Here is a 25,980-nt window from a genome sequence, read left to right as displayed (position 1 = left end):
CCTAATCTGTAAAATTCTGAGGCTGAACTAGATGAACCTGTAAGGTCTCTCTGGGATCTAGCTCTGTGCTCCTATGATTATATTTAAAAGCAGCTGCATGGATTCAAGGGACCTATAGCAGATTTGGAGATAAGAATTATAAATACTTTGAAATGACTGAGGATTTCCAGTCCGCAAAGGAGGCCGGGGGTGGAGGGTGAGGGAGAGGAAGAAGTAAAGTTCCTCCTACCTAGCTTTTCCATGAAGCAAGTCAGACTCTTTCCCACCAAAAAAAAAACAAAAAACCAAAGAAACCCAAACCCATAACCACCACCCCACCAAACAGTTAAAACAAGTCAGTTCCTTCATCATACAAATGACGTCAGAATCAGATTTAATCCTCTGGTGGCTGGGATTTTCCGGGCACATGGTCCCTTCGTGACAGACCCGCCCAAACCTCTAGTACAGAAGGATATGGTTGTAACCTGAAGCTTTGCTCACTAAGGCAGTGGACACAGGAGCGGGGACCTACGGGGACTCCGAAGGGACTTCCAAACTTGCACCCTATGACACACTCTGCCCCAAAGTTTATTTGATGACCTTTCAGCTGCCTCTGGAGGCCTGCAGCTGCCAAGGGGTTGTAGCCAGTTACCTGGTGCTAATCTGTACCTATTTCCTACTCCTCCCTGTCCCTTCCCTGCCCCCACATCTTTTCAGCAGGTGCCAAGCTGCTCTGGGCTGCCTTCTTCTGGCTAGGGGAGAGTATGTTGGACTTGAGAACCAGGCCGGTATTTAAGCCCTGGCTGTAGCTCTGACTAGCTGTGTGACATATGGAAAAGTCATAGGATCAGGGTTCTAGGGCTGGAAGAGACCTAAGAAAGCTTCTCAGTCCAATCGACTAATTTTACAGATAAGGAAACTCAATGCTAGGGAGGAGAAATGTCCTACCCAAGTTTTTCCCTCTCTTGAACCTCAGTTTCTTGATCTGGAAAATGGGATAAGAATAATATTGGTGCTACATACTTCACAGAAATATTACAAAGTACTTTATAAAACTTAAAGTCCGCCAACAAGCATTTATTAAGCCCTTGGTATTTACCAGGCACTATATGATTGAAGATGCAAAGGAAGGCAAAACACACAGTCCTTGCCCTCAAGAAGCTTCCATTCTAATGAGGAAGACAATCTATGAATATCTAGGTATATACAGGATATATAAATATAAATGAAAGGCGATAGCAGAAAGGAAGGCACTAGTAGCTGAGGGAGGGACACTAAGAAAAGCCTCCTGCAGAAGGTGGATTTGAGCCAAGTCTCGAAGGAAGCTTGGGATACTAAGAGGCAGAAGATAGGAGGGAGACCATTCCAGGCATGGGGGATACAGACTTCAGAATGGAGTGTCTTGTGTGAGGAGCATCAAATAGGCAGGTTAGTGGATCCCAGAGTATATGCAGGGGAGGCAAAGTGTAGACCAACTGGGATGTGTGCTCATCTTATCACTCCCAGATACCTCCCCACCTGCCACTCCTCCTCCCAAAGTGTCCTTCACTTCCAAGGGGCAGGCAGGCAAAGGACCTTAGGGATCTTAGGGACAGATGGAAAGCAGTGGGACAAGACCCGAAGCCATCGCCTCTCTGGGGTCTCACAAAAATCTGCCTTGACCACCCAAGGCATGAGAGGCACTGGGGCAGGGGGCAAAATTTGTTTCATGAGGCACGAACCCAGGGAGCATCGACCAGTCACGTGACCTGTGACTCCCCCCCGGGTATTTCGAACAAACCCAATCCCGGAGTCTTGGTGAGCCACAGACAAAGTTCCACCACCTGCTCGCTGGAATATCTGAGGGCAGGGAAATGGTGCCATTAATGTCTCTTTTAACTTAGGGCAATGGGCCCTAATTCAAATAGGGAATTAAAGATGAATGGGAGAAATTGTTCCTCCCTCTGTCACGTCTCCAGAGCAGAGACAAAAACCTCTTTTACCTCTGAAAACAATGACCTTATGTAAAAGCCAGCAGAGCTGCACAAGCATGGCTCTGTGAGATCTATCAATTGCCCAACCACCTTCCACCGAGGAGCCCCCGAGACTTTGGAGGGTTCCCCACTTCTCTGCAAATCGGGCGCCAATCTGAGAAAGGTCAGGACTTTTTCTCAGGAATTGGCCCTCTCTCTGTCTGGCTTACCCACTCCTTCCCTTCTCCCCCACCAAAGGACGCCCTTGCTTTGGGAACCTTCAGGCAAGCAAGGCCTTCTTTTTCCAACTCTGCCTTTGGGGGGTGGGGAGGGCTGGGAGGAGTGAGAAGGTGTAGATGGGAAGGGCTTGAGTACTAGGTCACAATCCAAGCCAGGTAGCACCAGCCACAGCCTGGAAGCTCAAGCTGACTTCCTGGCAACAGCCTTCAAAGGCTGCTAGGGAGGGTAGAGGGGTGCAGGAATAGCCTTCCTGGCCTCGAAGGGAGGGAATGGGGAAGGCCTATCAATAATTCACTCACAAAAGAGATGAGAAGGGGGAGGAGAAGGAGAGGCAGAGGGAAAAGAAAGGCTACAAATGAGTCAGTCAAGGCTAAGCTAGGGGAGGGAAGGGGAATAGGGATCAGGAAGAAGGAAACCCAGGAGCTCTGGAGAGGTGGGGAGGAGGCAGGTATGCCAGACCAGGGACAGCCTGGTGTGGTGGAAAAAGCCACTTCAGGAGCCAGAGAGAGCATCAGTCTCACTTTGTGGCTATTCTGCTTACTACCTCCCTATCTGACCATAGGCAAGTCCCTCCTTTCCCAGGTTTGGCTTCATTCTCTTTGTAAAATGATGGAGTTGAACTAGATCAGGGGTACTTCACCTGGTGTCTGTGAACTTGTTTTTGAAAAAATATTTTTTAACTATATTTCAATGTAATTGGCTTCCTTTGTGATCTAACGGATTTCATTTTATGCTTTCTGAAAGCATTTTTTTTTTGAAAAGGGGCCTATGAAGGGCTTCACCAGGTGGCCAAAGTGACCCAGGACACCAAAAATGGGGAAAGGCCTGGATCAGATGATTTCTAGGGTCCCTTCCAGGTTTACGATTATGATCCTATAAATGGGGAATTCCAGGAGTCTATGCCATTTGTCTTCAGAATTCTAGAGAAATCATCATCACAATTCACATCACCATAAACCCTTTACAGTTTAAAAGTGATTTCTTCACCATAACCCCATAATAGGTCAGTCAATAAATTGCATTTATGAAGCTCCTACTAGGTGCCAGGCACCATGCTAAGGGTTGGAGAAACAAGGAAAGGCAAAAGACAGCCCCTAATCCTCCATGGAGCACACAGTCTAGTTGGGGAGACAATATGCAAACAAACTACTATGGACAAACTACATCCAGGATAAATTGGAGTTTATTAATAGAGAGAAAGCCGCTGCAGTAGGGGGGATCAAGAAAGCCATGCCACAAGCATTTGCATCTCCATTTCATAAGGGGAAGTTCCGAGAGGGTAAATCACTTGGCCAAGGGCACACAAAGTGATAAATACTAGTGCTGAGAGTCAAATGTGGGTCCTCTGTCCAAAGCTAATGCTCCTTCTCCTTTTTTTATGAGTTCTCAGAACCACAGAGGTCAGCGGGAATACTCCCTCTCAATCAAGATTCCTAGACTTAGTCCCAGGGGAATCTTGTCCTGTTCTGAATTTTGGGAACTCATCCTCTGGTCCAGTCAAAACCAAGTTTGTTATGGTGATTACTATGGATGTTTTAGATAATGTTTACATAACACAACATTCTGAAACACTGCAGACTCCTAACAGGCCTCATATCTCCATTTCTGCAAGGGAGCGACTGGAAGGAAGGACAAGAGATTGCTAGATCTCTTAAAAATATGGGAGAAATGTAGGAAAAGCAAGTGAAAATATAGTAGGGTACAATAGAAAGAATCCTGGGAGTCAGGAAACCTGGGTTCTAGTCCTAGCTCTGCATGAACTCTAGTAAATTACTTCCCTTCTCTTGGCCTCAGTTTCCCCATATGTGAATTAAGGGGCTTGAACAGGATGGTCTCTAAGGCACCTTTCAATTCCAATTCTGACATTCTACATTCTAATAATTCATATTTTGTGTTCTAAGTTTCCTCTCAGCTCTAACATTCCATGTTCTGTGCTCTATGGTCACTCCCAGGTCACATCCCATCCTCCTACCTCTAAGCTAAGCTCCTTCCAGTTCTGATATCCTGTGATCCCAAGACCATGGGATGTGCTGGAGAAAGCCAGTGGCTTAGCTTGGTCTTAGCATAGTACTTGACCCACTATGACATGCCTCCTTAGGAACGAATGGGACACAGCACCGAGTTTTAAAACTGATAGTGGCTTCACATTTTTGGTCTTGGGGGACGGAGGCAACGTGTCAGAAAAAGTCTCATATAGGAGGCTGCAGCTGAGCTAAACCTGGCAAAGAGCTATTAATTTCAAAGGTATTCTAGGCATAGGGGACAGCCTGTGCAAAGACACATAAGTGGGAGATGGAATGTCCACTTTGACTGGAATGTAGAGTATGTGATGAAAAGTAATAGGAAATAATTCTGGAAAGATAGGCTGGAACCATACTGTGGAGTGCTTTAAACGCCACACTAAGGAGTCTGTATTTTATTCTATTGGCAGTAGGGAGCCAGTGAAGATTTTCGAGCAGGATGGTGACATAGTTAACCTGTGCCTCATACAGATTATTTTGGGAGTTGTGTGGATGACGGATTGGAGAGGAGAGAGAATGGAGACATCAGGAGGCTAATTCAATAGTCTAGGCAAGAAGTGATGAGGGACTGAACTAGAGAGGGGGGTTATGTAAGTGGAGAAAAGGGGACAGACATGAGATGCAACAGCATATGGCAAATGATTGGCTATGGGAGATGGGGTGAAAAGAGAGGAGAATCAATGAGGACTCTTATCTGCAAACCTGGATGACTAGATGTAGGGTTGTTTTTAAGAGAAACAAGAAAATTAGGAGGAGGGATAAGCTTAGGGGGAAAGATCTGAGTTCTGTTTTGGAGAGGTTGAGTTTGAAGTGCCTATGTGACATCCAAGTGATGTGGAGATAGAGCTCAGGGAAAAGATGGCAGCTAGATATGGGCAACTGAAAGTTTCTGGTATGGAGATTATAATGAACCTCACGGAAGTTTGATGAAGGTTTGGAGCTAGAGACAGAATTTCAAATCCTTACTTCACCACTACTATGGTTCTCACTTTCCTTATCTGAACATCTACTTGTTTCAGCAAATCTCTCTTGAGCATCTACATTATCTCCCTCTCCTTGCTCCAACTGTTAGATCACATCTGGCTTGGGAAGTGTGGGTCCCAGACAAACCAGCTTCTTATAGCTCTCCAACATCACATCCCTATACAACTTCTGAGAAGGGTCCAGATGTCTCTTAGGTAAAGGCCATAGTCACATCCACAAGTAGTAACAACTGTGTATCCTTGTGGGCCTCAGGTTTCGGGAGCACAGGGGCTATTTCTTCTTCTTGGAGGAAGTAGAAGGGGGTCCTCAGAAGGCAGAAGCCCTGGTCCAGCCCAACTGTAACCTTAGAGCCCCAGCTGTGCTAAGGCAGTCAGAGGTACCCAAAGATGGTGGAGTCTCAACATGTCTTGTGATGGCACATGAGAGGGAAAAAAAATCACGGGGATGTTGAAGTCATAATAATAATAATTAATTAAAATAGGAATAGCTCATAATAATAAATAAAAATAATAGCTCATCTTAAAGTAACAAAAATAGTAATGATGCTAATAATATATAGCGTTATATAGTTTACAGAATCACCAGAACTTTAGGGCTGGGAGAGGCCACTGGGTTTAACCCATTCCTGAACAAGAAACCTACCAACTGTTTCTGAGGCAATCCATTCCACTTTTTGTATTGCTAGGACTTTTACTCCTTACATTGAACCAAAATCTGCTTCTTCGCAACTTCCACGGATTGGTCCTTCTTCTGCCTTCCGAGGCCAAGCAGAATCAGGCTGACCCCTTTTCCATATGGCAGCTCAAGCACCTGAAAACAACCATCACTTCTCCACCCCAACTTTCCAAGCCCTTTCTTCTCCTGCTGCTTTCATCACAGTAACTTCACAAGATAGGCAGCTCAATTTTCCCCCTTTTATTGGGGACTGACTTGGGATATGCCACTTACTTAAAACTTCTAAGATCCCTGATGATGATGAAGGGCTCTCTGGGACAAGCATCACAACTTACTGGAGCTGCTCCCTCTCTTATAACCCTCAATTTCTCTATCCACACAAGGATTTCCATTATCCTACTTCTAACATGGCTAGGGGCACAAATTATAGCACACAAACAACCATCTTCTATCTCTAAGTGAAGTTATCTGTGGCAAATTTTTTGTTTAAATCCTAGGCTGACTTCCCCAGTTGTCTGGAATTCTCTTCCCTTATGGCCAAATCTGGGCGCTCAAGAAAGGCATCTTCAGTAACGGGGAGCTCACCACTTCCTGGAGTCATCCATTCTGTCATTGGATAGTTCTCTGCTTTCTTGGAAAATTCCTCTTATTGAACTGAAATCTGCTTCCCACCAAGTCCCACTTCACGGTCTTAATTCAATTCAATCAACATTTTTAAAAGCAAGTCATAGTGCTAGGCCTGTGGTTATAAAGGTAAACCATGAAATAGTCCCTGACCTCAAGGAAGTTACATTCAAAATTCCTAAGACTATATTAGACTAATCATAATAGAATTAAAAATTAAACAGGCTTTGGGTGTCACACATTTCTGAAACAAACAAAAGTGATTTCTACCAAGTTACAACATTGGGGATGAGGAGGGCATTACAGGTGGGTTCACACCTCACCCCTCCAATTCAGAAGCCTCTTCTTGCTCTAACATTCTAATCCCACTCCTACTCTACCTTCCCTCCAACTGAATTAACAGCATTTAGCAAAAGGTTAAGAGGATGTCTGATGGCCTGAAGTTAATGGAAATGCAGCCCCAAATAGGCTTTGCGACCAAGTCATTCTTTTACTTTAGGGGTACTGGAAACAGGAAGCCCCTTTGGTAGTGTGATTTCTCAAATGCACATCCCAGTAAAGATAATTGCTTAGGGCCTGAGAGTGGGGGTTGGGGCACAGTTCTGCTGGCTAACTTCCCAAGGAGGTGTTAGGTTTCCCTGTTCTCCTTTGTTAATATGAACAAACCTCATCAGGCCCCAGACTCAGATGTCCTCATCCCAGAAGCCTGCCCTCAACCCCGCCATGGGTCAATGTCTCCATCTGGGAAGCCCCAACACAATGTGTGAGAGCAGTGACTCGCTTGGGCTGGACAAGGGGAGGGCTGTGTCCGGCTGAGCTTGGTCCTGGGCTGGTGGGATAAAGGTATCTCCCTGTGCTGTCTCCCAGGCTCCTCCTCTCCTGGCCTGGCCTCGGAGACTGGGACAGCTCCTTATTGTGTGAGCTGCCTGCAGGCTCAGCCTGATGGACATTTTCCTGTTGGCTGAGGAGAGCCAAGCTCCTGGAGCTGCCCCAGAGCCAGAGCCATTTCCTGGGGCTGCCTCCTTGACTTGGCTTTCCTTCCTCCTCCCAGGCCCCTAGAGGAAGAAGAGCCTTTCTCCCTCATGTTTGCCTGTTCCTGGCGGGGAGAGAGGAGGGAAAGCTGCCCATCAGCACCATTTCCTCTCCATCCGGCTTAGGCTTTTAAAGTCTTGACTGGAACAGTGTGAGGTAAATAGGTCTTGGCTCAAAATGGGACATGATGAGGGAAAAAGAATGCTGGATTTGGAGTCAGGTGGTCTGGGTTTGAATCCAGACTCTGCTGTTTACTAACTGGCACTTACAGGTACAGCTCAGGGTCATTGAGAGGAGAGTATTTTGTAAACCATAAAACACTTATATAAATGCGAGATGGGCAGCTAGGTGGTACAGTGGTTAGAGCACTGGGCCTGGAGTCAGAAGGACCTGAGTTCAAATCCAGACTCAGACACTTACTAGCTGTGTGACCGTGGACAAGTTTACTTAACCCTATTTGCCTCAGTTTCTTTACCTGTCAAATGAACTGGAGAAGAAAATGGCAAACACTCTAGTACCTTTACCAAGAAAAGTTGTTGCTGTTGCTATGATTATCACTACCACCTCTTCCCCACTCTCCCCTGCTTGGGTTCTGTGTGTCTCCTGTCCAGAAGGAGAGAAGATGGGATGATCCCACTGTGCTCTGCCCTGGTCAAATCACATCTGTAGCATTGTGTTCATGTCAGAGCCTTGCATTTTAGGTGGGAAAATGACAAACTGGAACATGTCTAGAGGAAGGGGATAGGTACAGAGAGGAAACTCAAAACTATGCTATAAAAGACAGGTTAAAAAAAAGGAACTGGGGATATTTCATCTGGAAAAGGTAACACTTGAGCGCGGGGAAAGGGACCTTATAGTGGTCTTCAAATAGCTGAAGGGATACAATGAGAAAGACATTCTGCTTGTTGACAGAAAGGAGAAGTGCATTAGATATGACAGTTATACCTAGCTCCGTCCAACAATGACCCGGGCCTGCTTTAAGAGACGGTGAGTCCCATGTTATTGGATATCTTCAGGAAGAGACTTGCCACAGCAAATAACTGCCCCTTATCAGTGGGCAGCGGGTTGGAGTAGATGCCCTCTGGGGTCCCAGCCACTTCTACCAATTCTTTGAGGACTGATGGGATACAAAGTTCAAGATGGGGATGGGATGGGATGCAGGGATGAAATAAGAGAAAGCTCACCTTGTTGACTGTAAATATCTGCATTAGGAAAACCAAAGATAGATACAAACCCTGCCAAGACAGAAGGGTGGCAGAGTTGCCCTTAAGTGAGGTCAGAGCTGAAGTTAGCAGTCAGGGCACACAGAACATAGAACAGTAGAAGTAACCGTAGAACATTAGCTTAGAGATGCTTACTTTATCCCCTTCTGCAGAGGGGGCAAACCATACAGAGGCAAGTGGTTCTTGAGCAGGTAGTTTTGTCATGGTGACAAAAACAGCCCCCTCCCCTTTTAAGGATTTTGCAGTCTACCAAGACCTTCACTCACAACCGCCTTCTGGAGATAGGCAGTGCAAATATCATTAGCCCCCTTCTACCAGCGAGGAGTCTCTGGCCCAGGGAGGGGATGTGACTAGCCCTACCCAAGTCACAGGCCAGATAAATGGCAGAAAAGGGAACAGAACTCATGTAGCCTGTCTCTAAGAGTAAAGATGCAGGGTGACGAAAATGAACCCTAGGAAAACCTAATTGTAAACCGTAAGATGCTTGTGAATGCGAGCTGTTATTACTGCCTCTTGAAAAATGTGCTCTCATATAAATGATCTCATTAGATCCTTACAACAATCTTTTGCTTCTTATTGGCATGGACTGAGGTCCCCCAAGTCCCAAGGGCATTGGGAAGGGTTCAAGAATGGCTTGGCCCAGCAGGAATTGTTAGCTCCTTTTCTGAGATTCCGAGGCTCCCAGGATTTAGGGCAATAAGAGATCTAGAGCTTGCCCAGTCCCTTCCCCTTTACCTTATACACAAATGTCCAAAACGAACTCATCAGTCCCACTTCCAAGTCTGCCTTATTTCTGTTGATGGCCATCGCCATTTTCCCCAGGCATCCAGGCTCAAAACCTCCAAGTCTTCCTCAACTTCCCTTCCCTCACATCCAAACCATTGCCAAGTCCTGTCAATTCTACCACCATAACATCTTTTGTATTCATCCCCTTATTTCCCACTAGGACATCTATATAACTCCTCCCAAATCTCCCTAGGCATTTGTCTATGTCACTACCTAAGTCAAAAGCTTCAGTGGTTCCCTACTTCAAAAAAGAAAATGCAAACTCCCAGCCTAGGATTTAAGGCTCTCCCTAATCTGAGTCCTACTTTCCAGACTTATTTTATATTACTTATTTTCATGCACTCTACATTCTAGCTAAATTGGACTATTTATACCCCAAATTCAATTTGCCATCTCCTACTGCTATTTATTTGTTCAGGATTTAACCTGTACATGGAGGCATTCCTTCCTCAGTTTACCTTACAATGATATCCTGTTTGTTAGTGCTGGTCCCCTCCTTGTCTAGCTATCTTCTTTGTCCTCTGTATTATACTATTTGCCTACACATCATCTTCCCACCTCCACCCCAAAAGAACCCAAATTTCTTGAAGGTAGTTTTTGTCTTTGCACTTCCAATGCCCAGCATGGAACCTTCTACACAGCAGGTGCTTAATAAATGTTTGTTGAATTACTGAATGGTTGGTTGGTTGCTGGTTGTTGTCCTTTGTTCTTGAAGAGGACCAAAATGACATCACTATGTCGGGGTCAAGATATAGTGTGTCTGACTGGCTGATCAGACCAGTATGAGCTCGGAAGGCTCTTCCACAGGTCAGGCACAAATAGTCTAGATGAACATTTGGACTGGCGATGGCTCTAAATTTGTGCCTCTCACGTTTCTTTTGAGCCACTGTGATTTTGCTTTGCTCACAGAGCACAGCACCTTCTTTGATGTAGGCATGCCATACTGGGCGGTCCTGTGCCAGTGGTATGTAGGAAGAGAGGGCAGAAGGTTGACTCATAAATCTGGAGGCTTTAAGGAAAGGAACTGGCAAGAATGGAATGGGATGAGACGAGGAGAGGAGTGATTTATATTGGAAGGGAAAATAATTGATTCTATGAGCCTAGTGGTTTAATGTCAGTCAGTACAAAATCTTGAAAGGTAACAGCCGTCCGTGTGCCCATGCTGGGATAGTCTGTGGGGTGGAATGATGGGGTCTATGTTTTCTAAAGTTCAGGAGGCCATCCTAGACTATAAACAGGCTGGAGGAGCAACAGATCAAGCCAAGAAATTCTAAAATTATAGGCTAATAGGGTTTGCAGCTAGAGAAAACCTTACCTCACTTTGTCCAAGCCTTTTCTTTTACAGAGGAGAAAATTATAGCTCAGAGAGGGAGAGGTGACTGGCCCAGGGTAGAACAGAAAGTGATTGGCTTAGCCAGGACTAGAATTCAGTTCCCACCACCCAGGTGCTACACTATACTACCTAATGGACTGCAACCACATTTAGGCTGAGATATTTGGAAGGAGGGGAGTGTAAGTGAACGAGTGGTACTGAAATTAGCCCTTGATGCTAGAAGAGAAAGGACCAAATGCCTAAGCATCTAACGAGAGCTTCCTCTATGCCTTAGCCTTTAGTGTCTTAAGTCTAGGGCAGCACCTGTGGCCCAGGGCAGCCTGGTGAAAGAGGTGCCTGTGGGCTTGATGTGGAGAAATGAAACCACTACAATATTGTAAATACCAAGCCCTGGACAAGGCTGAATCACAAACCTGTTCCCCAGGTTACTGGTTCTGGAACCAGATTTCTATTTCTGGGTGGGAAGGGATCCCTGTCCCTCTTGCTAGTCATGCCAATACCACTGCCCCCACAATCTGCAGCCAGACAAGGTTGTAGATGTAACCATTCTTCTAAGACCAGATCCTGTTTCATGTTCTTTAGAGAGGGATGAATGAGCACATGGCTACCTTATGGAAGGAAATAGGCTCATGGGGCTGGGTCCTGAATTTAGAGGCAAGATTCGGGGGGTGTCTGTCACCTTACCAATAACTACAATATACCTCCTCCTCAGGGAAACTCACTGAGAAAGGGAGAAGAAGGATTTTATAGTATTCCCATCTTACAGAGGAGAAACCTGACACTCAGAAGAACTGACTTGTTTAGGATCACTTGGTGAGTAAGTTTTGGAGCTGGCATTTGAACTCATGTCTCCTGACTCCAGGGTTCTTTCTACTTCAACCACAATACTTCTCTGACCTTTGAAGTTTTCCTTTGGGAACCTTAGGAGTTGTACTGAAGGGGCAGCTAGGTGGCGCAGTGAGTAGAGCACCAGCCCTGGAGTTAGGAGGACCCGAGTTCAAATCCCACCTCAGACACTTGACACGCTTACTGGCTGTGTGACCTTGGGCAAGTCACTTAACCTCAATTGCCCTGCCTTCTTCCCTTCTTCCCAATACAAGGAGTTGTACTGAAGCAAGTTTATTTATTCATTTGTTCATCTTCAGAACAGAGTAATAGCATCATATGCCTCACCAAGTTTTTGTGAGGATAAAATGAGAGGATGCATATGAAGTCATTTGCAAACCTTAAAGTGCTATGTAAACAGGGTCTGTTGTTACTATTATAGCACAAAGACCATTGTAATGGGAAGCAAAGACCCTAGGTAGAAATTCCAACACTGTCAGGCAAAGCACTGCTCTCCCTTTCTGATTCTTCATCTATCGAGTAGGGATGATAACTGTGGTCTGGTGGTCAAAGGATTGTACTAAGGATCAAAAAAAGTGATTGCATATGAAAGCACTTTGTAAACTGTGAAGAGCAATAGAAGGAGTGTGGAGGGACTGTCAGAAAGATCAACGTTCCAATCCTGCCCCCACGCTCACTAGCTCTGTGTCCAGAAGTGAGCTAACCACTCTGAAGCTCAGTTTCTTTACCTATAAAATAGAGGTTGTGAATCTCTGATTAATGTACATGAATCTTTTGAAAACCTTGGAAATACCATATAAGTATAGATATTGTAAAACATGTTAATTTTAAAGTAAACATTAATAATAAAAAATGTTTACTTCGAAACTATAATCCAAGATTCTGGGCTCTTATTTTCTTGGTCAAACCTAATACCCCCATGGTAGCGGATACCTAATATGGCTGCTAAATATGGGAAATTTAGGCTGAAGAAAAGACCACAGCATTTTAGATCTTGAAGGAACCTTAGGCACTTTCTAGTCCAACTCCTTCACTTCACAGAGGAAGAAACTGAGTCCCAAAGTGGGTAAGGGATTTGCTAGAGATGGCACAGCTAGTAAGTAGGGGAGCTGGGATATAAATCAAGGACCCCTTCCTCCAAATTCAGAGGTATTCTAGTCCAGGGGCATCAAACACTAAGCACTCCCAAGTGCAGTCAAACCAAATCTAAATGGAATTGGGAAATATCTAACAAAATAAATAAAAATACAACAAAACATAGACAACGTTACATTTTAAAACTAAGTATTATGTGACCCTCTGGGATATGAATGTAAGGATTGGTGCTGCCGTTTCTAGTTGAGTTTGATATCACTGTTCTGGTCCACATGTGCTTCAAGCCAGTGGAAAAACCTCTTCAGCCCTGGGCAGGAAGAAGCCTGGTTATGTCCCTCATAAAAAGAAAACCCTGAGCAGATTTACATAACTGATATAGAGTGAAATAAACAGAGCCCCCCCCCAACACACACACACACACACACACACACACACACACACACACACACACACACGAACGCACCCCTACAACAATGTAAATGAAAAGGTCACTAAAATAAGGCCAAATTCTGAGTGACTGAAAAGCCAATGATAAATCTTAAAGAACAGATTATGAGATATGCTTCTGTCCACATGGTTGAGAGGTGGGGCTACTAGGACACAATTGTATATATACACTATCTGATGGGGTTGCCTTACCCAGTTGTTTTTGCTTCATTGTTTTGTTATGTAGAAAGTTAAATTTGATGAAGGAGGAGAAGAAGAGTGGGTGTTTTTTTTTCTCCCATAAGTGACTGTAATGTGAAGACTAAAGGCATCAAGAAAAGGATTTTTAAAAAATGTTAAAATCTGAAGAAAAACTGAATTCCAACAGAATCTGCATGTTGCACCCCTACCCCCAGAGCATACATCCTTAGACACAGTTGGGGGATACCAAACTCCAAGCTAGGTAAAAAAGGTCAAGACACCCTAAGTGTGCCAAGTCTGTCAGCACCCAATGTGCCCAGCTAAGCCACCTGGGACACTCCTTCCCATCCCAGGGAATAGAGTGAGCCCTAGAGTTTTCTCTGGCTAAGGCTCTGACTTCCTGTCAAGCAGCTTTGGAGGTGAGTAACATCCTCTCTCCCCTCCCCCGCTCATCCTTTTGGGAAGCAGGACCTCACATTTTCCGGTGCGGAAGCTGCTGAGAGAGGAGGTCTGGTGAATAACACCCAAAGGGAAATGGAAGGGATGGGTGTCCTCTCACACATCCCGACCTTTGTGGGACTGCAGCTTGAGGTCTGAGAGGACTTTGGACCTCTTGGGAATCTAAGCTTCCCCAGAGCACTGCCTCTTCTCTCCTTTGGAGGCGGAGTCTCCTAGGATATGGAGTGATCTCTGTCACACCAACCCCTCGGCTATAGAAAAGACCCTAAAACTAGAGATAATATTATGACGAGATCGGGAGGAGTAAATCACTTCTAGCTTGGACTGGGGGGCCAGGGAAGAGAAGGAACCAGGTGGAGGTGGCATTTGAGGTAGGTCTTGAAGGATGGGTAGGATGCCAACAGACAGAAGTGGGAGGGGCGGGGCATGATTTGTATGAATGGTATGTATAGGCAGACAATCACATATAGACACAATCGAGATCATCAAGTCTGAGAAGGGGATTGGGAGAGCTTTATTTTGAGATTATCCCAGATTCACAAACAACTCATCAAGGTGAAGAAGAAGAGGAGGAGGAGCCCATGCTGAACAACAGATTCTAGATCAAGGATTCCCAAGAAAGATAGGGGAAGTTAGTAAATCCCTTTTCTATAACACTTTAAAGTTTCGCAAAGCATTGTCCCAACAACAAAAAGTAGTACTGGGAGAGTCTCACATCTCACAAAGTCAGACTGAGGCCAAGCCGGGAAGGCCTCTTGCTCAAGGTCAGACAGCTATGAAGAGGAAAAACTGAGCTTTGCACTCACAGCTCCTGACTCGAGGACCGATGCCCCTTCTGCCACATCATGCTGCCCCAAAGACACAATCCAATTACATTTTTGGAAAAGTGGAAAGAGAACTCTCCAATCTTTTTTGGCTCTGCTGACCCACCTGCCCAGCCTAACATCAGGCACTCATTCAGAAGAAACATGATGACAGCCAGCAGGTACACTTTGGAGAACAATCTGGTTGAGCATGGCTAAACACAGACTACAGCTATTCCTATACGTATCTATATTTGATAGTCACTGATCCAGAGGGCAAAGCCTTCTCCTTGGAATCACTAGACTGGATATGAAATCTTTGCCTTGTTACTGATTTGTTCCATGTCCTGGAGCTCCTTACTTTATCTTGCCTTTAGATTTTCAGCTCTCAGCTTTCTCACCAGGAAGATGGGTACACTGTAATCTCCTTTTCTCCAAAACAGTTCAAATTCCCCCATGCTCATTTTCTCATTTGACTGGTTTATTACCGCCAAGCAAATAAGAGATGGAACTAAGATGTCTAACAGAAGCAGTTTTAACTAATGCCTAGGGTGCAGGACTCAGAGCCAGGAAATCTCACTCCCACCACTTACTAGCTCTTTGAGCACAGGCAAGTCATTTAATGTCTAACTTAACTTTCTGTAAAATGGGCACAGTCATAACACCGATAGAACTTATCTCAACGGGCTATAAAGAGACTCACTGTAGATAATGTCCATAAATCACAGGGTAAACTTTAAGGTATTATATAAATGTCAGTTGTTTATTTGTTGTCGTTACTTTGAGGGATCCATCGTCTCAGTGTGAATGCCTCCACTAGTACACGTAGCCAATCTACGCCATCATGTGATTCTTGTCCATGTCTTCCCAGCAAGCCTTCACAGAGGATCTATCCAATGCATTAATTCTCTTTACATTCCGTGGGTACCAGTGCTGTGTTTCTGTCATCTTTCAATCTTATTACATGACCAATCCGTCCTAGAGCTTAGCTCACATTTCTATAGCTGTTGGGCTTTTTTTAAAATAATTCACAAAGTATTTTTCTGATGACAACCCTGGGAGGTTGTGTGATTATTATCCCCATTTTACAGATAAAGAAACGGAGGCCCAGAGAAGTAAAGTGTCATGTTCATGGTCCTATTGTTAGCAAGTAGCAGAACCGGGATCCGGACGCAGGTTTCCCGACTTCAAACGCTACTTTCTTACCATCTCATCACACAGTCCTTTCTATAACGCCAAGCCTCAGTGCAATGTCTTCTCCTGAGCTACGCTGACTCATGATAACGATGATGGTGACAGTGACAACAGCTAATAGTTGTATAGCACCTTAAGGCTGGCAAAGCCCTTTATACAGGTTATATCATGTAATCCACACAACAACTCTGCAAGGGAGGTGCCATTATACCAATTTCACAGATGAGGAAACAAAGGCTGAGTGAGACTAACTGACTTGCCCACCCAAAGAAGAGATTTGAAAAGATACTTCTCCTTCCCCCTTTGCAAGCAATTGGAAGTGGGATCCACGGGTGGGGAACACTGCATATAATGTCAGATTTTTTTCAATATATTGATTAGTTTTGCTGATTTTTTTTTCTCTTCTTCCTCTCTATTTTTTTTTTAATTCTTTGTTATAAGAAATGTCTCTCTAGAAAGGGGAAGGGAAGAAATATAGGGAGAAGTCTCAGTGATATAAAAACAAAAGCACTTAGTAAAATACGTATTTGAAATAGATCAATGCTTGTTGCATTGAGAGGGAAATGACTCGCCTAAGGTCACACAGCTAGTAAACATCTGAGGCAGGATTCAAACTTGATTCTTCCTCTGGCCAAGTCCAATGCTATACTTACTAAGATACCTAGCTGCCTCCCATAGTCATTCTTGGGTCTACAAAATGAGCTTGCTCCAGAGGAAGGAGTTAGCTAAGTACCAAGCTGCCCGCTGTGGGGCTAGGTAATGCCCCCATGGGGTAACAGTACACATTTCCAAAAGGGTTTCCCCACATGGGAGCCCAGGGACTCCATCTATAACCATTGAGTGGGTTACATACACCTGAAGTTTAGAAGGTTTACCCAGTTAGTAACTCGTGATACACCCAAGCATCTCTGCTTATGGCCTTAATCCAGCAGGGCTGGGAAATTCTAGCAGCCCTAGTGTATGACAGGCAGGGAGGGTGATAGATGGTGAAGGGCAGCTAGGTGGCACAGTAGATAAGAGCACAGATTGTGGAATCAGGAGGACCTGAGTTCAAATATGGCCTCAGGTACTAGCTCTGTGATCCTGGGCAAGTCATTTAACTCTGATTGCCTCCAAAAACAAAAAAGAAAAGAAAAAATTTAGGTGGGTGGGACAGGATGTGGAAACCTGGTGCCGTTTATAGGAATAGAAGGTTTAGAACTGGAAGGATTCTTAGAGATCTAGCCCAAGCCCCTCTTTTCACGAAGAAGGATAAAGAGGACTACAGACATTAGGTGAATTGCACAAGATGCCATAGATGGTAAGGACGAGAGCCAGGTTTTGAACTCAAGGCCCCTGACTTTAAATTCAGTGCTCTAACAGCTGCTGAGCCTGTGCTGAGACTCAATCCTCCCCTCCTCCCTGAACAGATCGCTCTGCAGCCTCCAGAGCTTTCAGATTAAATAACTAAATTGATTGTACATCAGTTAAATGTCCTCTACTCTGGTTCTCCTTCTTCCCAGTCCAATCTGCCTGCCCACCCTGTCCCAGTAAACACCCCTGTCCTTATATCTGGTCAGTCCCAGGCTGCCTGCCTTCCACTACACACAGCAGAGGGCCAGACAAGAAGGGTGGGATGTCCTTTACGTAAGTTACATAGGTACAATGGGTGGTCAATTAACTTGAGTCTGATGATAGGGGCTCCTCTCAAAGACACAAAGAGGAGATTTCTATTCCAGGTCTGGGTGGTTCCCTTGGCCTAACAGGATCAGTTTCACTGAGCAGAGGGAAATTAAAGCAACCGAAGTACTTGGTATCAATATTAAATAGTGACTGTCCCTCCAAAGGGGGTTATTCATAATTATATTATTTTTGTAAATAATTATAGAGGCAGTACGGTATAGAGACCAGAATACCAGACCTGGGGTCAAGGAAAATACGGTTCCAAACACGCCTCTGTTGTTACTAGCCGTGTAACCACAGGCAAGTGAATTAATCCCTGAGCCTCAGGCAGCTCTAAGCTAATAAGTCATGGATGGGTTGCGATCTGTGTCAGCAGATGGAGTAGGAAGTTCCCAAACTAGTGAATTCACAGGTCCTTGACATATGTGATGTAATAACAACATGGGAGAAAGTGTGGTTGGTGTGGTAGAAAGAGCACTAACTTGGCATCAGAAGACCTGGGTTCAAATCCTGGCTGTATCATTTACTAGCTGTGTGACCGTGGGAAAGTCATTTAACCTCTCTGAGCCTCAGTTTCTTCACCTGTGAAACTGGAATAATAATACTTGCATTAACTCCTTTATAAGGTTTTGCTGAGAAAAGTGCTTTGTAAACCTTAGAGTGCTCTAGAAATTATAAGCCATTATAAGTCAATTCCTCTCTTTGGACTCCTGTTTTCTATTCAGGAAAATGGGTGTGATAAGTCTTTTGTTGCCTCTGTGAAGCTTCAAGCACTAGAAAAATGTAAGTAAAATGTGTAAAGTTCTAGGGAACTTTCTAAGATGGATGGATTAGTACTAATCTTGTTTTAAGATTCTAATTTATTTTTCCCCCCTCTGGCCCAGCCCCTTGGTCAAGCCTTTCCTCTCTGGTCCAGGTGACCAGGGAATAGAAATCTGAACTTGGACCCCTTGAGAGGTCTAAAGGTGCCCAGAGGGGCCACACAGAGGCAATTAGTGTGTTCCAGAATGACATGGGTGCTACAACCTCAGGATGCTGCTGAGTGTCACCCCAAACCAGGTGACGCTGGTGGTAGCAGTGATAAACTCTCCTATCTATGGCACTTTCAGGTTGCTGAGTGACTCTGTGCAGGCTGTGGTACAAACATTGCCTGTGCCCATTTTAGAGAAGAGGAAAATGAGACTCAGAGAATCCAAATGCCCTGCCCAAAGTCACACAGCTAGTTAAAGTGCTACAGCTGGAACTTGAACCCAGGACCCTAGGCAATCCAGGGCTTTCGTCACGAGGTACGCCTCAACAAAGGTGGTTTTTTTTTCTTAGATAGTGTGGACTTCCTGCTCCCACAGAGCACCGGTATGCTTCAGACTGTGGGAACCCCTCGTGGCAGGGCCAACGCCCGGGAAGCTTTGGAGGCCCGAGGGGGTCAGAGGAGTCAACGTCACTGGGGCTGGGGCAGGCACAAAAGCCCTTTCTTTCCTTTGGTGGAGGATGGCTCTTCAGTTCTAGCCCCACTCCTCAGAGAAACACACCAGACCTTCTCAAGTCTTGCCTGGCCTGGTCATTTCCAGCTGCCTCTGGGTCACAGCTTCTCGAGACAAAGAGGGATTCAAACTCCTGAGAAAAACAGCCCAAGAGTCAAACCATACCAGCTCTGCCATGGAGATGAACTTTGACCCAAACTCCAAGACATCTACCCCTTATTTACTTTTTAAAGCTAACACATTTCACAGAGTTAACATTACACCCCTTTTTAGACCCAGCGCCTCCTCCCACATTCCAGGCTTCTGACCTTCAACCCTTCCTAATTACCTGCTCAACACCCCCAGGTCCCCGTCTGAGCTCATCACCCGTTGCTCCCTATTACATATCCCATTCCTTGCTTGCAGATCAAAAGCAAGCTGGAGTGTACCATGACCCCAGATGCTTTGGCTACAACCCCCACATCCTGGGCCTTCTCAAAGCTTTCCCCAAATGCTAAACCCTCAAAGCACAGTAGCCCCATGTCTCCCCCGGGTACATGTGGGAGAGATCTAAAGCTGGGACTTTCTGAGCCACCTCAGGAACCCACTTCTGACACTCACTCTGCCAGCTCTGACCTGCCAAACTGACTCTCCAGACAAGTGAATGAAGGAATGTTCATTTGGCTCTGCTGTTCCCTACAGTCCTCATCAGGCCACAGGGAAGCATGGCTGTTCCCCCGAGACATCTAAAGGTGCCCAGAGGGATCAGATAACAGCGCCCCAGGAGAGGGATCACAGTACACCAGAAAGAAGTCTTAGATTTGGAATGAGAGGACGTGAGTTCAAATGTTGGTTCACAAATTACTTTGTGTGACCTCGGAGAGGTCACTTCACAATTCTCCAGGTCTCAGTTTCTCATTCATAAAATAAAGGGTAGGCAAGTCATGGGCCCCTTTAGCAACATGGTGAAGCCTGCAGACCCTTTCTCAATATGTTTTAAATGTATAAAGTAAAACATAGGATTTCAAAAGAAAGCAATTATATTGAAATACAGCTATCAAAATATTCTTCCCATCCAAGGTCATGGAGCCCAGTTTAAGGAGCCCTGACAAAGATGATGTAGAGGGCTGCTTCTAGCTCTAAAGCCTCAACTCCTAAGGTCTTAGCAGCAAGCTCATTGTACCATCCCCTCTATTTCTGTTGCTACCACCTTAGCCCAGACCTTCTGACTTATTGAAAAAAACAACCATCCAATTCTAGTGATACCTTTTGTTCTTACATCACAATCATTTCTGGTACCACTTCTTTCCTCTCATCTATCCCCTCAGAATTGAGCCCTTTCTTCTAAAAAAGAAAAACAGTTAAACAGAAGCACCAGTTATAGTGATCACACCCCAAAATGTGCACGATATTCTACCTAGGCGGTCCCCACTTGTCTGCTGCCTGGACTACTCTTCCTACCTCCATGCTCTCTTGTCTAATCTCTCTGTCTTTTCCTATTGATCCTACCTAGACTTTAAGGCCAAACTCAAATGCTACTTCTTCTAAGAAGCCTCCCTGAGCTCCCCCTTCACTGACAATGTTCCCCTTAAACTCAGAAAACTTTTTTCTGCACCACTCTAATGCATTTATCATGTTTTAGAGTTTTATGTGAGGGGATTTTATCTCCCTGCCAGCCTGCAGGTTCTGTAAAGGCAGGTTATCATGTTTTCCATAAACTCTGCCTCTCCCCTAGAAAAGAATGCAGTGATCTGCACACAGCAGGTGCTTAATATATGTTTAATGGATGAAGGAATACTTCACTGCTTCTGGCTGCCACTTGGGAGGGGTTGGGAGAGAAGAGAGCAGATAAAAGAGAAACCTTAGAAGAAAGAAGAGTGATTGATTCCCTTTCAGCTGGGCCCAGGCCCAAATCAGTATTATCATCACAAAAACCCACCCCAATTCTGTTTAACTTGGCTTTCAGCCTATTCATCCTCTCTATTCCAATATGGATAAAGTATAAACTCTTAAGCCAGGCTTTCAAAGCCTTACACAACCTGGCTCTAACCTGCCTTTTCAGTCTTATTTCCCTCAATGCTCCTGTCAAACAACTGTGATCTGTTCCCTCACCTAGTGCTGCCATCTCCTTCCTTCATGCCTTAGCATGAGCCATCCCACCCACCTGGAATGCATTCCCTCCCTCCTCATCTCTTCATGGTGAAATCCTATTCCCACAGGGCCTTCCTTACACAGCTGCCACTTCCTCATAAGTCTTCCCTCATTCCCTCCAGGCAAAAGGGTTCTCCTCTGGCTTCACATTCAACCAGAGAACTTTGTCCAGATCTCTCCTTTGCCCCCGCCCTTTCATTTCTGACTCTGTAAGTTTTTTCTACACATGTAATCTCTCCTGTTAGACTATAAACAGAGGCTATGTCACTTTTCATCTCTGTATTCTCCACATAGAGCACAGTACCTTGTGTACATATTTATTAAATTTTTATTAAAACCTTCACTAAATGTCTGTTGATGGAATCAATAATTCCCCACCTCCCAAGGCATCTCCTTGTCCATTTTTGGATCACTCTAATCATTGGGAAGTTATTCCTTCTATCAGGGTTAGAAGCAGGGAAGCTGGGACTTAGGCATGTTGCTGGTTCACTCTTCAGGACTCAAAAGGGTGGCTTTTCCAAGGTTAAGTCTGACTCTTAATATTCGCTGGCAAGGTTCAGGACATTGAAACCCCAGCCCCTTGACTCTGTCTTCTCTGGAGCTCTACTATTCAAAGCACCAATCTACCAGACATTATAAGGACCAAAAAAACCAAACCCAAAACAAAACAACCCTATATTTTGGAAAACGCCACCAGCTTGTTTTCTCTAGTGTAGTAGCTCAAAGATATCACAGCCAAATTGGACAAGAGAAGATAATAGAATAAAACATAACAGCTAAGAAGAACCATATTCCCTTATTTTACAGAGAAAAAAACCAATGCCAGGGGAGAGAAGAGCAATTTGACCAAGGTCACACAGCTAGGTAATAGCAGAGTCAGGACTAGCACCCAGGACCCTTTGGTCCCATACCAGTTCTCTTTCCATCCTACCAAGCAGATTCTCAGGCAAGTCTATGGTAGCTTGCCTGCTGTGACCTATGGATTCAGATGCTGCCCTACCCCCATTTCTTAGTCTTGAAGAAATCTCTCCACATGGCAGGCTGGGCTAGAAATTGTATGGCACACACAGACAAGCCCATCTAACAGAGAGCAGACTTTATAATCTCAAATCTTAATGTCAATCACTGAGTCCAGACTCTCCTCCTGCCCCCACACCTCCACCCAAGGGGCCCCTGGCAAGGGAAACAGGCACTCACCGTCCTCCTGGCTAGGGAGGTTCTGTGGGCTCCGCATCCTCTCGTCCTGGCTGGGGCTCAAGCTGGAGCTTAGATGTTGATCAGCTGACATCCATGTGGAGTCATTCATATCAAAATCCTCACTGCTCACGGAAGTCTCATCCTAGGGGCAATAATAATTGAAAGAACAAACAGTGTTATAGAGGGAAGACTGAAATTACTCCTAATATACCATCCTCACCTCAAGACAGTCTCCTGTGACAATCTCGGTGCCACAGATATTGTGGGGGACAGACCCCACACAAGCCACCATCAACTCCCAAATCATCTGGTGGCAGGGGCCATGCTGGATAACATTTCCCCCAAAGAAGTGACCAGTGTTCTGTTTCCTGTTTGAAGACAGAGCTGAGGAACAGCCCTGCCTGTAATTGAGGACAATTACAAGGATTCACATCCTGGAGGGGCGGATGGCAGGACTCTCTGGCTCTTACCCTTCAGAGCCTGGAGTCAACACTAAGACTGAAGCAAGCCCTGTAAACAAGCACCACCCTGCCTCCCCACCCAGCCTCGGGAAGAAGGCTTAGCTAGGGCTTTGGGCTAAGGAAACAGGATACAGGGAGCTCCGGCAGGGTTGGGAGTCCTGAGGTTGCCTGGGTCCCTCGGGCTGCCAGTGACTGTGTGGAGAGCCACTACAAACCACGCTTGGCGACACACCACCAACTCCCATGCAGCATAGATGGAATTCCTTTCTCCCACTCCCCCAGCCAAAAAGACATTTCTCTCTTCCTCCTTCCTAACCTTTCCTGGGTTTCTGAGATACGGCGCTTGGATAGCTTCCAGAGCCAGAGGTCAGCCACAGAATTTTAAAGAAAGGAAGGGGGTGGGTGGCTCACAGCTGAACAAAAACAGAGGGTCTGAAAAGGGGCCAGGGAGGTGAGGGGAGCCTCCTGAATCTGTCCTTCCAGAAAGGCAATAGTAACAGGCAGCCTTCTGGAAAAGATCAAATGTTGTGGCCTCTTTCTGGATACCAGGTCCTATCCAGTGAGCTGCTACCCACTACAAACAAGCACAAGACTGAAAAACATGGGATTTGGGATTGGAAAAGGCCCTAAGAGATCATATTCCATCTAATCCTCTCATTTTAAGGGCACAGGTTCAGAGGCCCAGAAAGGCTGAAAGCCTTATTCAAACCCACACAGGTAACACTGAATTAACAGTGAACTGGTTCTCAAAAAACCCCTAGGTCTTTCTAATTCCAAATTCAGAGCTCCCTACTCACCATAACCACTTAAGACTGTGCACATGGTCCCTGTCCCAATTCTCCTGCTGTCTGGAAAACCCTGGGAAGAAAGCCACTGGACCCCAACCTCCTGCCCCTGGAAGAAGTCTTTTCCCTTCAGGCCATCTACTAGGAAAAATAAAGCAGGGTGTTTCAAAGCCAGCAATAGAATGCTGGTTGGACAAGGGAAACCTCAACATATCTTAGGTTTCTCCAGACTCAGTGCCTGGCTACATCACCCTTCACTGATGAAAAAAATACAATCAACACCAACCTTGCTCCCACTAAGAGCCTCACCTCACACATGGGCTGAATCTGTCAGCCTTTTTTTTTTTAAATAGTGGCTAAACATCTTAAAAAACTGATTTAAACTTTCTTTGGTCCCCTTCTGAATGGCAGACACCTATCTGCCATGTTGGAGGGAGATGTCGCTGAGTAGGAACAAGAAGGTTTACAGATTTTGCTTCTCAATGCCTGCCCCTTGACAGTCTAGCCTTTGGAGGGAATTGCACTATTCGCTTAACTCTCTGCCTTACATTGGAATCATAGGATTTAACTTCAGTAGAGAACTCAGAGATGTCTAACCCCTCGTTTTACAGATGGAAAAATTGAGGTTAAGAAATTTAATGACTTGCCCATAGGTAGTGAAGTAGGGAAAAGAACACACTAGATTTGGACTCAAATTACCTGGGTTCAAATATCAGTTCTCCTACTGACTACCTGTGTGATCTAGGATTAAGTCCTTTCCCTTGTTGGACCTCAGTTTCTTTTTCTATCAAATATATGGGCTAAACTCAATGTTCTCATAGGTCCCATCCACACCTAAATTCTATGATCCCAACTCACACAGCCAGGAATCAAACCCAGGTCTTTTGATTCCCTTTCCACTATTGTGTGCACGAGTGTGCACGAACACACACAAACACACACACACATACACACCTCCTCTCTGAGAACTAATCTTTCTAGAGAATATGTCCTTCCAACCACACAAACTCAGACTCTCCCCAAAGAACAACTCTTTCCAGCAAGGGAACATGCTGCTCTTCATGAAAATGTTCTCTGAAATTATTATGCTCCTTCAGATTTCTATTCACGCTCAAACACTCTTAATTCATTTCTTTGGCTCTCAAGTGAACACATTGTTCGGCTTCTCCAAAGAGTTAAACCCTGACCTAGCTATGAATAATAAAGCACAAACAACGCCCTCACATCTTACCAACCACTTCACTCCGTGCTCATCACCACCCCTGGATCCTCTATCATTCCAAAAAAGAAAAAGAACACATGAGGCTGGCTGGTTTTTCCTGGTACTACTCAATAATATGTATTTCTGGTAGCTTCCAACCCTTCCATCTTGGTCTAGGAGAAGCTTTGTTCACCCAAGGAAGACTTTTTACAAATACTTTTCTGAAAAGAGCCAACGCTTCCACCAGCAGAGGCCACAGTTCATAATCTCATATCCCAATCACATAAACCGATATTTATTAAGTGCCTACTATGTGCATGGTATTATGTCTAGTGTGAGTTAGCTCTAAAATGTTGAGAATTTGGACTTAGAGCAGACTGTAGAGATTAGCTAGTCTCCTTCTAGGAATGCCTCCCAACAAGGGAACGTCAATGATCTTCCAATTCAATCTAATTCAACAAATGTGTTTATTAAGTACCTAACGAGGACAAGTCACTGAAGACAGAGACAAAAACAAAAAAAATGAAACAGCCACTGCCCTCAAGTAGCTTGTGTTCTATTGAAAGTAAAGTCATATTCCAAAAGTATTCGTTTGGTGACCACGCAAAAGTGCGCCCCTCCGCCCCAACCTGGTACTTGTGAATGCAGCAAGTGAATCCAAAGGCAGCACACTGAGGGGGAAAGACAGTTATATTCAGAATCATAAATTCCCAGTCCCAGCGCCAACACTTACAGAATGACCAGGGGCTGGTAGCATCACAATTCTGAACCCATCTCCTTAATGGTAAAATTGGACTACTGCTAACAGCACACGCTTAGGGGCGCCAACAGCCCCTTAAAGAGTGGTAGAGAATTAAGTGCTGTGTAAACCTTGGGACACTATGGAAACATAAGTTATCATTACTATTCTTTTCACTGTTATTGTGAACTTTACTTCACTGGTGTCAAAATAAAGCCACAGTCAGTGCCCATACTGGGTTATGGAGAAGATGTTTCCACGACTTTTTGGAATGGTTGAGAATCTTTACTAGGGAAATTTTCGAAATTATGGTCTGTCACTGTATACAGTTAACCAGCAAACATTTATGGAGTACCTACTGTGAACAGAAAACAGGGATCCTTAGTGCTAGGGTAGACAGAAGTCTCTGATCTCATGGGTCTTAATAGAACAAGACACCAACAAAGATAAA

At 45.0% G+C, this 25,980-nt stretch overlaps 1 protein-coding gene across 1 annotated transcript in view; it reads right to left on the bottom strand.

The window, feature by feature from the left end:
* Positions 1 to 25,980, bottom strand: part of NOL4L (nucleolar protein 4 like) — a 207,865-nt gene that overhangs the window by 45,374 nt on the left and 136,511 nt on the right. The window contains exon 7 of the mRNA XM_036749788.1: positions 22,344 to 22,485. Coding sequence (XP_036605683.1) covers positions 22,344 to 22,485 — 142 coding nt within the window. The remainder of the gene's footprint in view (positions 1 to 22,343; positions 22,486 to 25,980) is intronic.

Source organism: Trichosurus vulpecula, chromosome 3, assembly GCF_011100635.1.
Source record: "Trichosurus vulpecula isolate mTriVul1 chromosome 3, mTriVul1.pri, whole genome shotgun sequence".
In the NCBI taxonomy this organism is placed as follows: Eukaryota; Metazoa; Chordata; class Mammalia; order Diprotodontia; family Phalangeridae; genus Trichosurus; species Trichosurus vulpecula.
Note: the sequence above shows the minus strand (reverse complement) of the source record. Positions and strands in the feature narration are given on the sequence as shown.